Source organism: Trichomycterus rosablanca, chromosome 12 (assembly GCF_030014385.1).
Source record: "Trichomycterus rosablanca isolate fTriRos1 chromosome 12, fTriRos1.hap1, whole genome shotgun sequence".
Taxonomy (NCBI): Eukaryota; Metazoa; Chordata; class Actinopteri; order Siluriformes; family Trichomycteridae; genus Trichomycterus; species Trichomycterus rosablanca.
Genome location: NC_085999.1, coordinates 11252650 through 11267213, shown reverse-complemented (window position 1 = coordinate 11267213; position 14564 = coordinate 11252650). Strand labels below are relative to the sequence as shown.

Here is a 14564-nt window from a genome sequence, read left to right as displayed (position 1 = left end):
CAATCCATCCACCCCACCTACCTATCTGTCAATCCATCTACCTCACCTACCTATCCATCAATCCATCCACCCCACCTACCTATCTGTCATTCCATCTACCTCACCTACCTATCCATCAATCCATCCACCCCACCTACCTATCTGTCAATCCATCTACCTCACCTACCTATCCGTCAATCCATCCACCCCACCTACCTATCTGTCAATCCATCTACCTCACCTACCTATCCATCAATCCATCCACCCCACCTACCTATCTGTCAATCCATCTACCTCACCTACATATCCATCAATCCATCCACCCCACCTACCTATCTGTCAATCCATCTACCTCACCTACCTATCCATCAATCCATCCACCCCACCTACCTATCTGTCAATCCATCTACCTCACCTACCTATCCATCAATCCATCCACCCCACCTACCTATCTGTCAATCCATCTACCTCACCTACCTATCCATCAATCCATCCACCCCACCTACCTATCTGTCAATCCATCTACCTCACCTACCTATCCATCAATCCATCCACCCCACCTACCTATCTGTCATTCCATCTACCTCACCTACCTATCCATCAATCCATCCACCCCACCTACCTATCCGTCATTCCATCTACCTCACCTACCTATCCATCAATCCATCCACCCCACCTACCTATCTGTCAATCCATCTACCTCACCTACCTATCCATCAATCCATCCACCCCACCTACCTATCTGTCAATCCAGCTACCTCACCTACCTATCCATCAATCCATCCATCCACCCCACCTACCTATCTGTCAATCCATCTACCTCACCTACCTATCCATCAATCCATCCACCCCACCTACCTATCTGTCAATCCATCTACCTCACCTACCTATCCGTCAATCCATCTACCTCACCTACCTATCCATCAATCCATCCACCCCACCTACCTATCCGTCAATCCATCTACCTCACCTACCCATCCATCCACCCCACCTATCTATCCATTCATCAATCCATCATCCATCCATCCATTCCACCTAGGCATCCATTCAACCACCCACCCCACCTACCCATCCATCCATTCACCCCATCTATCCATCCATCCATTCATACACCCATCCATTCATACACCCATCCATTCATCCACCCATTCCATCCATCCACCCCACCTACCCATCCATCTCACCTATCCATCCATCCTTCAACCCACCATTCATCCGTCAGCCCATCTATCCATCCATCAATTCATCCACCCCACCTACCCATCCTTCCATCCATACATTCATCCAACCATCCATACCACCTACACATCCATTCACCCATCCATTCATGCACCCATCCATTTACCTATCCACTCATACATCCATTCACCCCATGTACCCATCCATCCACTCCACCTATCCATTCATTCACCCCACCTACCCATCCATCTATCCACTTCACCTGTCCATCCATTCACCCCACCCACCCATCCTCCCATCCACTTACCACACCTACCCATCCATCTACTACACCTACCCATCCACCTCACCAATCCATCCAACTTTCAACCCACCTATCCATTCATCCCACCTACCCATCCACTCATACATCCACTCATAACGTAGCGGTTACTGCATAAATGCTTCAAATGCTCTTTTTAACCTGAACTGTGGTAGTAATCAGTGTTGAAATGACACAATTGTTGGTGTGTTATTTGTTATGACAATATTTCTGTATTATTACGACTTAGTAATTTACAACAAATAATTCCAAAAGGTATACAAACTTTTTCTTGCTTCTGAACCCCAATGTGTTATAAAAGGCTCCAGAATCAGGGGTTCTAACAGGGGTTCTATTTTGCCTCCCTAATGCATATCACGTTTCACATGTTCACTTCTCATTATGCAGTTAATGACCTTTAAAATAGCAAGAAAAATCATGGCGGTCCGGAAAGTTAAAAAAACTAATCTGGAAAATATATTAAAGAAGTCGGATTTTGTTAATGTGAAATGGAACGTTCTTCTTCATCCTAACATACAGTACATGGCCAAAGGAATGTGGACAATCAAACATCCCTTCTGTAAGTACTTGTTAAACATCTTATCCAAAACCATGGAAATTAATTAGAGCTGGTCCCAACATCCTCCAGGCTTACCACTAGATTCTGGTTCATGATTGCAAGAACTCATTAATGGTTAAAACCCGAGTTCTGGTTATTTAAATCCCAGGCTGGGCTCTCAAATATAGAAGGCACATGGCATTACATGATTCTAGCCATTGTGTGGACATATAACAGTGCACCCTTATAGCCAGTCCCAAGCCTGGGTGAATAGGAGGCTTGTGCCAGGAAGGGCATTTAGTGTAAAAGCTGTGCCAAATCAACCATAGAGATGAACTATCCACTGTGGTGACCCCTGACAGGAACAGCCGAAATTCACTACAACAATTTACTTAAATTCAAGCACAAAAGCATGATCAAGCACCAGTGTTGGGTGAAAACGTTCCAGTTTATCTCAAAAGTGCAATTAATAATTTTTTTTTTTACAACAAACTCAGCCAAAATAATTTCTGGTCATTACTTTTCCATTATGGTAGCTTTGGTACCATTCAAAACCAGATTTGTTAGATTTAATTTGACCCATTCTGTTGTCATTGATTCTCTATAGATATTACTTAGCTTTATACTTGATACTTAGAGATAAATACCTTTATACATATAGATATATAGCTCTATACTTTATACTTATAGAGATATAGCTTTATACTTATAGATGTATAGCTCTTTACTTTATACTTATAGAGATATACCTGTATACTTTATACTTATGAATATACCTTTTTACTTTATACTTATAGATCTATAGCTTTATACTTAAAGATATATAGCTTTATACTTTATATTTATAGAGATATACCTTTATACTTAATACTTAAAGATGTATAGCTTTATACTTATGAATATATACCTTTATACTTATCGATATATAGCCTTATACTTTATACTTATAGACATATAGCTTTATACTTATAGATATATAGCTTTATACTTACAGATATATAGCTTTATACTTTATTCCTATAGATATATACCTTTATACTTTATACTTAGAGATAAATACCTGTATACTTTATACTTATATACTTTATACCTGTATATAGCTTTATACTTGATACTCACAGATATATAGTTTTATACTTGATACTTATAGATACCTGTATATACTGTAGTTTTAATCTTGATACTTATAGATATATAACTTTATACTTGATTCTTATAGATATATGTATAATGTTTTATACTTGATACTTATAGATACCTGTATATAGTTTTATACTTGTTACTTATAGTTATATAGCTTTATACTTGATGTATGCAATTTATAGAAATTGATGTACCTACCAGGTAAATGCTAAATCCATCCATCTGAAAGAGGTGTTTACTTTTGGCCAGGTGGTATGTGAAAGCTAATGGATACACTATTGTTATTTTTATTTTTAAAGCCGTTCATTAAATCTGACATTATTATTTTAGTTTTGTTTATTTACAGTGCATGTGGATTTTCTGATTATTTTCTTTATCCTTATTGGCTTTGCAAAAATGTGACCTCTGCTGTCTGGACGAGGCACTGACAGGCGTGGCCATGGATATGGCATATGGTTTATGACATAGTGTGACTCTCCTTATGCTGTATGGCTTTCTGGGAGAATCCACTGCTGGCTGGTGTGAAGAAGCAGCCTGCTATTTCACACTTGGCAGAAGGGGTGTATGCTAGTCTGCGACTCCCCTCAGCAGAAGACTTGCATTAGGGAATTGGAAGTTGCTAAATTGAAAGAAAATATTAGAAATGATTTGAAACGACAGTTTATTGTTGTATAGATTCTTTTTATCCTAATGACAGTAATAACTGAAGAAATGTCCTCTAAACATGACTATTATGTGGTTTGCTTGCAGTTCTTGCGTCTAGTCCAGAGGCTCAGAGAGAGACAGTGGAGGGTTGCCGAACTCCTTCAGGCTCTGCTCAGATACTATGAGGAGTGTCCGTCCGAGGAGGAAGCACATGCTGAGCATCCCGCCTGGGACCGCAGGTCTCTCTTTCACTGGCTCCTGGAACACCCATAGACCACACTCACCTGCTGCTTACACTCGTGATCAAAACACCTTGAGCGAGCGCTATCGGCATTGTATCAAGGTGAAGAATTCTGTCACTTTCATATCGATGTGTAAAGGTAAAGGTCAAAGTCCGGCCAGTGGCAGGCAGATGTGCGTGTGTGTGTTGACTGCTTTGCATGTCTTGATGGAAGGTATTTTTCTTTTTTCTTTTCTGTCATTTGATATTGCATATCACACATAATATGCTATCGTTTGCACGATCTCTGTTCCGCATCCACGCCCTCAGCCTAAGTGCTAGAGCAGTAGACAGAGGACTCAGTGATGGGTATTGCTCAGCATAGGGGAATCCCCAGAGCAAAACGGAACACTAGATCATCTCTGTCTCATGGGATAATAACCACATTGTTGGGACCAGCCAGCCGAACTATTTCCCCTCTCATAGCGTCTCTTATCACTACTGATAATGCAGTTTTCAGACTGACAAATTAATATAGGCCAATTATTTAATTTAAACAAGTGCTACCGTTAGGACAGCGCAGAGTACATATACACCATATCTCACACAAACATCCCAGTGATGTCGCCTGACATACAGGTCACAGGTTTTACTTCAGTCATGACACCTTGTGTTTTTGAAATGTATTATTTCAGGATGGCACTAAGCATGTACGATCCTGATGCAGAAGTATTAGCATAGCATAATTCGCATATATGTAAATATATTTTTGTATGACTAGAATGAAAGAAAACGGAAACGATATCTTACACTATACACTCAGATGTTCCCTGTCTTCTAAAGGAAATTCCTAAACAATTACAATGTATTTCATCAAATGCACTTGATAATAAAACGTATTAAATATAATGTTGCCAAACCGTTAAATTAACAAACAGAAAAGCTTATTTTTAAATTACGATTTAAGTTATGTAGATGCTTAGTATTTTAAATAGAGGATAAATGACAAGCTGCTCTACAGGCAAACCCGCTCTGTAGTATAAAGGAAAGCTTGAATCGTAGTCGGTGGGCAGTTTTACTGTTTCCACGAAAGCGAGCTTGTGTGTGTGTGTGTGTGTGTGTTAGTTTTCCTGTAATAAGTGTAATAGTAAAATTGATATACGTTGTTATGGCGTACGCCACATTGCTTCAGACAGAAAGGCCGACAGACGATATGGTTGTAAATGTTGTTTATGTTCTCTACACAATCTTATATATGAATTGGCCATAGGGTTGTCACGGTAACAAAAATACAGTGGGGGGGAAAAAAAGTGGTGTAACAATACACTCAGCTCATAATTCTGTTTACAGCACTGAAAAAGATTTCTTCATTTCTGAAGTAGAGTGAACGTAAAAAAGGATCCTTAGTCCCCTGCAAATAAAATAGTACTAGAATTTTGGGCTTATTATTCAGGGAACATGGACAGGGTGATCGGGAGGGACAGCGTTTCGAATATGTGTGCTATTGGCTGGTCAGGCGTCTACTTCAGGGCCAGCTGTAGCCTAGTGGTTAAGGTACTAGACCAGTGATCAGAGGGTCCCTGGTTCAAGCCCCACCACTGCCAGGTTGCTGCTGTTGGGCCCTTGAGCAAGGCCCTTAACCCTCAATTGCTCAGACTGTATACTGTAATTGTAATGTGAGTCGCTTTACATAAAGGCATCTGCTAAATGCTGAAAATGTAAATGTACACAGACATGATGGCTATGTCTGAGTGGGAGAGTGGCTCTCAACCTTTCACAGTCCAGACACGTGTAAGTGAGGTGAATTGGAGATACAAAATTGCCCGTGATGGTGTTTGATACTAAACTTGAACTGATGAATGATGTGTAACCTGTGACTACGGTACTTGTCCTGTCATGAATGAAACCAAAGTGTAAAACATAATAACCAATGAATTACACATAGTAGCCAATGAATTAAAACTACTAAACAACTTCATTGTCCAGAATAGAGTTTGCCGAATGCATTGGAGAAAAAAATATACACGCCCGCTTTTTATTTCAACTGGTATATTAATAACTTGCATTCATGTAAAAATTAGTAACACTTTGAAACCGTGACAGCCCTAATTATCTTCTCAGAAACAGATATATCTTTTGAGTTACACAAATGTGGTGGCCTACAATCTTCTGAACCATATCGGCCACTACTCCATAACTCAGTTACTAATCACACACTCCTCACGTCTTCTGGTGCTGTTTCTCACTCCAGCAGGAAGCTGACCACCACAAACTTTCCCACGCTCCCGAAGCCCCTTACAGACTGCACTTTAATGTGCACTCCTCATAAAGGTTGCACTTTAGCAAAGAATGGCTAGGTAGCGTTTCCCAAGTCTAGATTCTTAAAATAGTATGAAACTGTGAAAAACTTTAAATATTAAAGCCACATTGTTTACACGAACATTTAGGTCAGGGGTTTTGAACCTGTTTGGACCTGCTATCCCCTTCTGTTTGCCTGCTGTGCACCTCCCTGTTGGATAAATGATGGGACACGTGCGCACACATGCTTTAGTCCATAATTCATAAAAAACAGCACGTGTCAGGCAAAAAGTCTTGTTCTAGTGCATGTAGTTAACAATGTCTTTCCATCAAAGATATTTGGGCTGCTTTGTATAATAAAGCTTAAAGCTATACTTGTGAACGAGCTAGATGTCGAAACACTTTGTCCCCTATAAATTTTTGATCTGCGAGGATTCTTCAAAAAGTTTCCACATTTTTTTTATCTGTATTTATTAAGAATCACTTTTCTACATAGTCACCTTCCGACACATTTTTCCCAGCGTCGTACCAACTTTTTTTAATATATATTTTGTATATGCATTTTCTCCCGACTTTAGCATGTCCAATTGCCTGATGGCATTACGCTTCCTCTACACTGATGCCGATCCCCGCTCCATTTGAGGAGAACGAAACTAACACACGCCCCCTCTGACACATGTGCAGTAGCCAACTGCATCTTTTCACCTGCACTAGGTGAGCTCATATGCGGATCAGCTCCGTGTACGGAGAGCCACACCCCGATCAACGCACTCTGACCCTGTCTCTGTGCAGGCGCCATCAATCAGCCAGCAGAGGTCGTAAGCGAGTCCCTATCCGGCTTCCCACCCTGTATGAACAACAAGCCGATCTTTGTTTATGTAGGCACCCAGCCCGGATGGCTGAGTTTGAAATGTCGGCTCTGGTGTGCTAGCATGTTTTACCGCTGTGCCACCTGAGCGCTTGTACCAACTTTTTAATGTTTTTGGTTGAGCGCATAGCCACTGATGCACCGCTGCTTTCACATCATCATCACATGAGAATCTTCTTCCTCTTAAAGCTTCTGTGAGCGTCCAAAAAGGTGGAAATCAGATTATACCATATATCAGCTAAACCCTCTCTCAGCTCTCTCAGACACGACCAATTACTACTCCTCCCACCCTCACCGTCTCCAACCAAAATATAAGAGTGCAGAAACTTTTTGAAGATCCCTCATATATTTATGTTTATAAAAACATACTTTTGTGGACAGATCTATAGCATAAACCAAATATGCAGTCATTCACTGTCATTTTAACACTGCTTCATCCTGGTCAAGGTTGCTGTGGGTCTGGAATCACACCCCAGACAGGATGCCAATTCATCCCCCTAAAGCACAGCCAATCATGTCTGTATGTTAATAGTCGCTCCACTGGAGATTTGAACCATAGATCCCAGCAGTAGTGGCTTTTTTTCTATTTAATTATGCATTTTCTCCAGATTTAGTGTAGTCAATTTGTCTTTCGCTGCTGTGGATCTCTGATTGCAGTCGAGGTTGGTATATTTCTGCTCACACCTCCTCCGACCCATGCGCAGTTCTAGCAGACCCCTTCTTTTTGCCCATGTTTTATGCACATGTCTCTATCTGCTAACCAGGGTCCTTAAACAGCGGTTAAAAACTCCACCCACTGAGTCCGGTCAGCCCACCCAGCAGACACGGTGGCCAATTATTGTCTTCTGCAGGCACTGCCAATTGTGCCCGCTAGACGGCACCCAGCCGATCGATGGCAGAGCCGAGATTTGAACTGAGGTGTTCAGAATCTCAGCGCTGGTGCACAGCTGGGGATTTAAATGGATCCCAGCAGTAGTGGCTTTTTTTCTATTAATTTATGTATTTTCTCCCATTTTTCTCCCGATTTGGTTTAGTCAATTTGTCTTCCGCTGCTGTGGATCCCTGATTGCATTTGAGGAGGGTATATTGCTGCTCACGCCTCCTCCGACCCATGCGCAGTCCTAGCAGACCCCTTCTTTTTGCCCATGCTTTCTGCACAGGGTCCATACACATTTGAAGACTCCTCCCATGTAGTCCGGTCATCCCACCCAGCAGACACGGTGGCCAATTATTGTCTGCTGCAGGAACTGCCAATTGTGCTTGCTAGACGGCGCCCAGCCGATCGGTGGCAGAGCCGAGATTCGAACCGAGGTGTTCAGAATCTTAGCGCTGGTGCACAGCTGGGGATTTAAACCATGGATCCCAGCAGTAGTGGTTTAAAGTGAGTAAGGCCCTTAACCCTCTCGGCTTCAGGGACACTGTACAATGGTTGACCCTTCTTCCAGATGAGCTGGTACATGCGGGAAAAATATTTTTGTTGTACTGTACATGTGTATATTTATGTATGACAAATAAAGACCTTTCATCAGCCCCTAGGTTATTATGATGACTGAATGTTTTCGTGCTGTTGTAATCATCTTCATTCTGTACAATGACGTGCACATTTCAACCTAATTAACCCGTCATCACCTTTGACGTGCCCAGGCGAAGGTTGAAAACCCCTTCTAGTTACTAAGTATATCAATTAAAATACCATTTTGCCATACCAGTGACATTAGTGTTTAATTCGGATAGGACGACTGCCGCTATTCATCATCTTACTCTTGGAATAATTCAGGTAGATGAGTAAATTTAAAAACGGAGTATGTACATGATCTGGGCAGCGGGACAAAGCTATTGTTTCACACAAACACGAATGCATGCTACGCAATCCTTTCATGCTTCCTCATATCACTTTTAAAGTGGGGGTGGATGTTCCGTTCAAGGTATTCTATCAATCATACTGATGATTTCTCATGCACGTGGCTGCTGACTGCTTGTGTTAGCTGTACAGTAACATGCTGCAATGCCATTTATTTCTCTCCGTGCTGCCAAATATACTGTAATTTTGGAAGTGCACACCAGAGCATTTTGTTTACATGATTTTGATCAGCTCTACATCCATTACAGTCTTTTGAAGGAGGCCATGCTAGGTATTCTAAATGTAAAACATACACGGACAAAGAAACAAGTTTTAAAAAAGGGAATATTTGACTTTTATTGAAGGTGTACAGTGTTTGCAGATCTACACTATGGGTTTCAGTGCCGCCTCTTACTCTGTGGAATTGTATATGCTTTTGCTGTAAGTGTAAACGGCGTAGATGTGCTGGCCTTGTGTACCGACTTTATTTAATGTACATTCCTACATGTCATCGATGATCTATTGCTATTTGTTATTAAAAGCTGGATGTGTACTGCAGATCTGACATTAGAGTTTAAAGGTTAATATTTTGTACTGTGCAGTGTCATGCCCATCTTTTAGTGAAGTAGACACTATAATATACACTGACCTCTATTTTTCCTGCTTATTTGTATGATCTTGAAAAGTAAACTATTTAATAATTTATGTTGGTATAAATTATTATGATTATATTAATTGTCTGCTAGAGAAGTTGCTGAATAGTTTACACGTCAAATGCCTGAAGAGCACTACACCTGTTAAAGCTGTGGTTGAAAATAAAGCTTTTTCATGTGAACTTTGTGAAATCGTTTTTTATTTATGGCAACATGTTCGAAGGATCTTCAAAAAGTTTCCGCACTTTTATATTTTGGTTGGAAACAGAGCTTATAGTCCGGATTTAGCGCCATTTGATTTCCACCTTTTTGGATGCTTAAAGAAGCTTTAAGCTTTAATGATGATGTAAAAGCAGCAATGCATCAGTGGTTATGCGCTCAATCAAAAACATTTTTTGCTGATGGCATTAAAAAGTTGGTACAACGCTGGAAAAAAATGCATCTGAAGGTGACTGTAGAAAAGTGATGTCATTTGTTTTTAAAATCCCTAATAAATAGAGTTTAAAGTGTGGAAACTTTTTGAATAACCCTTGTAATATGTTAATTACTGAGTATTTATTAAGTGTTTTTTTGTTTTGTTTTTTTTGCTATAGGTGGGTTTCCATCCAAACCCTGAAATGTACTTTTTTTAACCAATTTCTCTGCTGCTACTACTGTGATGTGAAAATCCTGAGCTTGATGTAAGAAACCATCGGCCGCTCAGGTGGCGCAGTGGTAAAAACACACGCTAGCGCACCAGAGCTGGGATCTCGAATAAATTGTATCGAATTAGCTGTTGTTCAGGGATGGGACAAGCCGGACCAGGGTTCCTCATAACTGATTGATGGCGCCTGCGCAAAGTGGGGAGATAATGCCCGGGTGTGGATCTCCGTGCACAAGGCTGGTCTGCATATGAACTCGACTCGTGCAGGTATAAAGATGCAGTCGGTACTGATCACGTGTCAGAGGGGGCGTGTGTCAGTCGCGAAGCTTCTCAGTCAGCAGTGGAGGTTTGTATTGGTAGAGGTGAAGCGTAACGCAATCAGGGCAATTGGATACGACTAAATTAGGGGAGAAAAAATTCTTAATAAATAGAATTTAAAGTGCATAAACTTTTTGAAGAACCATCATAATATTCATATTTATTACTGTGGAATATACCTTTTTTTATACCAAGTTCTCTGCTGCTACTACTGTAATGTGAGAATCCTGAGGTCGATGTAAGAAACCAAACTACCCACAGTGCATGTTTGTACTGTATATTGTCATTAGATTGTATAGCTTGGACACACAGTATAGTGGTTCTTAACCACTGGGCCAGGAACCACATAGGAAAATAAAGTGCTATATGGTGGTCCACTGACCTACAGATAAAGAAAGCCTTACTGTGTAATGTTTTAACTGTTCTATTTATACATTTTCTGTTTTTTTTTCTCCCAATTTTAGTGTAGCCAATTAGTCCACTGCAGGGGACCCCAATTGTGTCCAAGGAGAGTATATTTGCCTTACACAAGCTCCCTCCGACCCATGCACATTCAACCGACCCCTTCTTATTCACCCGCCAGTCTTGTGCTGATCTCCACATTCTTCCACTTCTGTACAGGCGCCTCAGGCTACTAACCAGGGTCTTTACACAGCATTGAGGACCTCACCCCCTTTTTTTGTCCGGTCTTTTCCCACCCTGCTCCAGACACTGGCAACTGTGCCTGCTAGGAAGCGTCCAGCTGACAGGTAGCAAAGCTGAGATTGGTAATTTTTTTATTTTATTTCATTGTCATATTATTACTGCTTCATCTTGTTAAGGGTGCTGTGGGTCTGGTTTCCCTGGAATTACCGGGTGCGGTGCAGCAACACACCCCACACAAAACGCCAATCTGTCACAGGGCCTCAGCCAGCCCCCTTTCCCCCAGACATGGCCAATCATGTCTTTATGTAGATGCCCGAATGGCTAAAAGCACTGCTGGGGATTCGAACCCTGCGTCCAGTTTACTGTTCAGCCACCCAAACACTTTCTATAAATTATATTTATTGTAGAAAGGAACCGTTAATTGGTTTTAGAGGATAAACAAAGGGTGCTCAGGTAGCCCACCACTAAATGAGTGAATCTCATTTGTCGTTAGCAGTGTCTAAGAGAGGGACGGTTGAATGGGGTTTCTTTTCAGTTCTGCTTTGTTAATGATTGAATTAATTTATTGATTTTTTACTTTAAGTGTTTTGCAAGCATCAAATTCTATTCCTTTTAACTTCAGTGGATATGGGGTTTGTACACCACTTTGCCAATGGGTGTCGCTGTAACATCTACACTCAGTAATTAGGAATGGGATCCACATATACTTGGCCATATAATGTAAAAAAAAGAACATTGTAGCTCACTATGTAGTACGTAAGCATATTATATCTGTATTCCTAGGGTTCAGATCTGTACTCTACACAAAGGGATGTAAAGAAGCGGATGCTGCTAGCACTTGGTTATGCTATTCGAGTTATGCACATAGCATTCATCAGGTAGTAAAGGTGAAAGCAATCTAGTGTTTCATACCTTGTTTCCGGGGACTAATGGAACCAGCAACATCTGGTATTTTTCTAGTGATGACCTGCATTGAGTTTGTAAGCTTCTGTCAGCTAGTGATTAACTTACTATGTCTTTGCTTCCTGAACCATAATTCTCTGTGTTTTCCCGCTCTACGTACAGATTCTGTCATCAGTCTGCAGTGCTGTCCAAGTCTGGAGGGGATTCACATGAATAGAAAGAACTGAAGGTGTTAATTGCAGGCTTAGTACTGACACAAAGTCTAAAGAATGTCAAAGTTTGGAAGTTCATATAATGAGCACTTATAACAAAGCTCATTACTGTGTTGATTAAAGAGTACTCGGCGAGATTCACGGCTTCCATCCCTCTGGGCTGTTCACAAAGGTGGCGTTCCACTCTGTGGTCCATGCACAATCTGTCGCTCATTGATTTCATTAGGCTGGTTTGAGTCTCGGACTGGAATCTCCCCCCTACAACCCAGAGTTTTTCATGATTCAGCCCAAACCATGATATCATATCCCTCTTAACACCAACAAAACAAGTGTTGCCTGGTGAATTCACAGACCTAAACACAGAAGTTGAATCAGGGACTTGTTATTCATGACCTACAGCATGGTGAGTGTTTCGTCTGAAGAGGTATCTCCACCCACGCTGCCCGTGATGTTTGGGTCTGTTTTATTTCTACAAAGATTTAATTAACATCGTATTGACGTTACTCACATTAAAACTTACTCAGTGAAGGATGGTTTCCCATTTTGAGCACGATTCCTGTCATGTTTTTACTTCTATCCACTTCAGTGGGTTTTTCCTGGCTGCTGTCACCTCGCTCTTGTGTATTTGGTTAAGGTCTATCTGTACAGCAGCTTTGCCGCATTGGCAGAATGATCGGAACAATCAACAGGTGAGCAAGAATCATTAGCCAGGCTAGGCATCTACACCAAATCAACTGTATTTATTGTTTGTTTGTTTGTTTTAACGTCATGTTTTACACTTTGGTTACATTCATGACAGAAACGGTAGTTACTCATTACACAATGTTCATCAGTTCAGAAGTTTAATATCAAACACAGTCATGGACAATTTTGTATCTCCAATTCACCTCACTTGCATGTCTTTGGACTGTGGGAGGAAACCGGAGCTCCCAGAGGAAACCCACGCAGACACGGGGAGAACATGCAAACTCCACACAGAAAGGACCAGGACCGCCCCACCTGATCGAACCCAGGACCTTCTTGCTGTTCTTGCAGAGCTACTCACTGAGCCACCGTGCCGCCCCAACTGTATTTATAAATTTGCCTAAAAATAAAGCACTGTAATATGACGATGTAAATTAAGACTCTAGCAATTAAAAACCTAGCTGCTTTAATCTAGTAATTAAAAACCTAGCTGCTCTGCTATTTAAGTGGACTCTTAGCTATGTTCTAAATTGCCCGGATAGAATGTGGTAAATGTGATTGCCCCTAATCTTGTTTATTGAATTCAGACCAGTATTTTAGTCAACAACCACTTCTTTTTAACAGACAGCATGAAACAATCTATACTCTTTGTATTTCTCTACCGTTCAAGCTGCCACCATGCGTTGCTATTGCAGGAACTTAAAGGTGACTTCCAAAAGTAGGTGACTCCAAATCCAGTCTTCCCTACCACAGATGAAGCAACTGTGTCTGGTGAGTGCCTGGTCTTGGATTTAAGTGAGACCCCACACACACACAAACACACTCCAAACATGATTAGCTCTTGCTGCTGTCCTGTTTGCTATGTACAATGTTGATTACACAAAATCAGCTCTGATGTTATTTGACACATTTGGCTTCTAATAATCAAATATTTGTTAATGAGTATACAGTATATTACATTTCACAAAATATTGATATTATATTGACTCACTTGTAATAAAAATGTCTCATTTATTAGGTCACGCCCGACTGGCTGATGGCACTGCTGGGGATTCAAACCCTGCATCCAAGCAGTAGTGGGCTGGCAGAATCTACCCCTGCACCATCCAAACACCTTTTATAAATGATATTAAATGCAGAAAGGAACTGGAAGCAAAGAAGGATAAACAAATACCCCTTTTCCACCGACACGGATCCGGCTCCATTCCGGTTCGCAAACTTGATTTTGAACCGGTTCGGTGTGTTTCCACGTTAATCTGGCACCACAGAATACTTGGTTTTTCAGCGCGAACCGTGATGTCATCTGTGGGCGTGTCACAGTGTAGAGATTTGGGTGCTTTCATATGAGAAGCTGCTAATCGCTTTGGTGCTAAACTATCTTTATAAAATTCACCTGATTAAATTTTGAGCCAGTTTGTCACTGATATTCGCTGATATTCTCAAAGAGATGAACTCTGTGATATGACGTGGTAAA

At 41.1% G+C, this 14564-nt stretch overlaps 1 protein-coding gene across 1 annotated transcript in view; it reads left to right on the top strand.

Annotated features, from left to right (window-relative positions):
• Positions 1-14564, top strand: part of akap11 (A kinase (PRKA) anchor protein 11) — a 42684-nt gene extending 28120 nt beyond the window's left edge. Inside the window, exons 12-18 of the mRNA XM_063005337.1 lie at positions 3912-4149; positions 10279-10595; positions 11268-11395; positions 12075-12862; positions 12993-13095; positions 13761-13861; positions 14109-14564. Coding sequence (XP_062861407.1) covers positions 3912-4079 — 168 coding nt within the window. The 3' untranslated portion in view covers positions 4080-4149; positions 10279-10595; positions 11268-11395; ... (2 more) ...; positions 13761-13861; positions 14109-14564. The remainder of the gene's footprint in view (positions 1-3911; positions 4150-10278; positions 10596-11267; positions 11396-12074; positions 12863-12992; positions 13096-13760; positions 13862-14108) is intronic.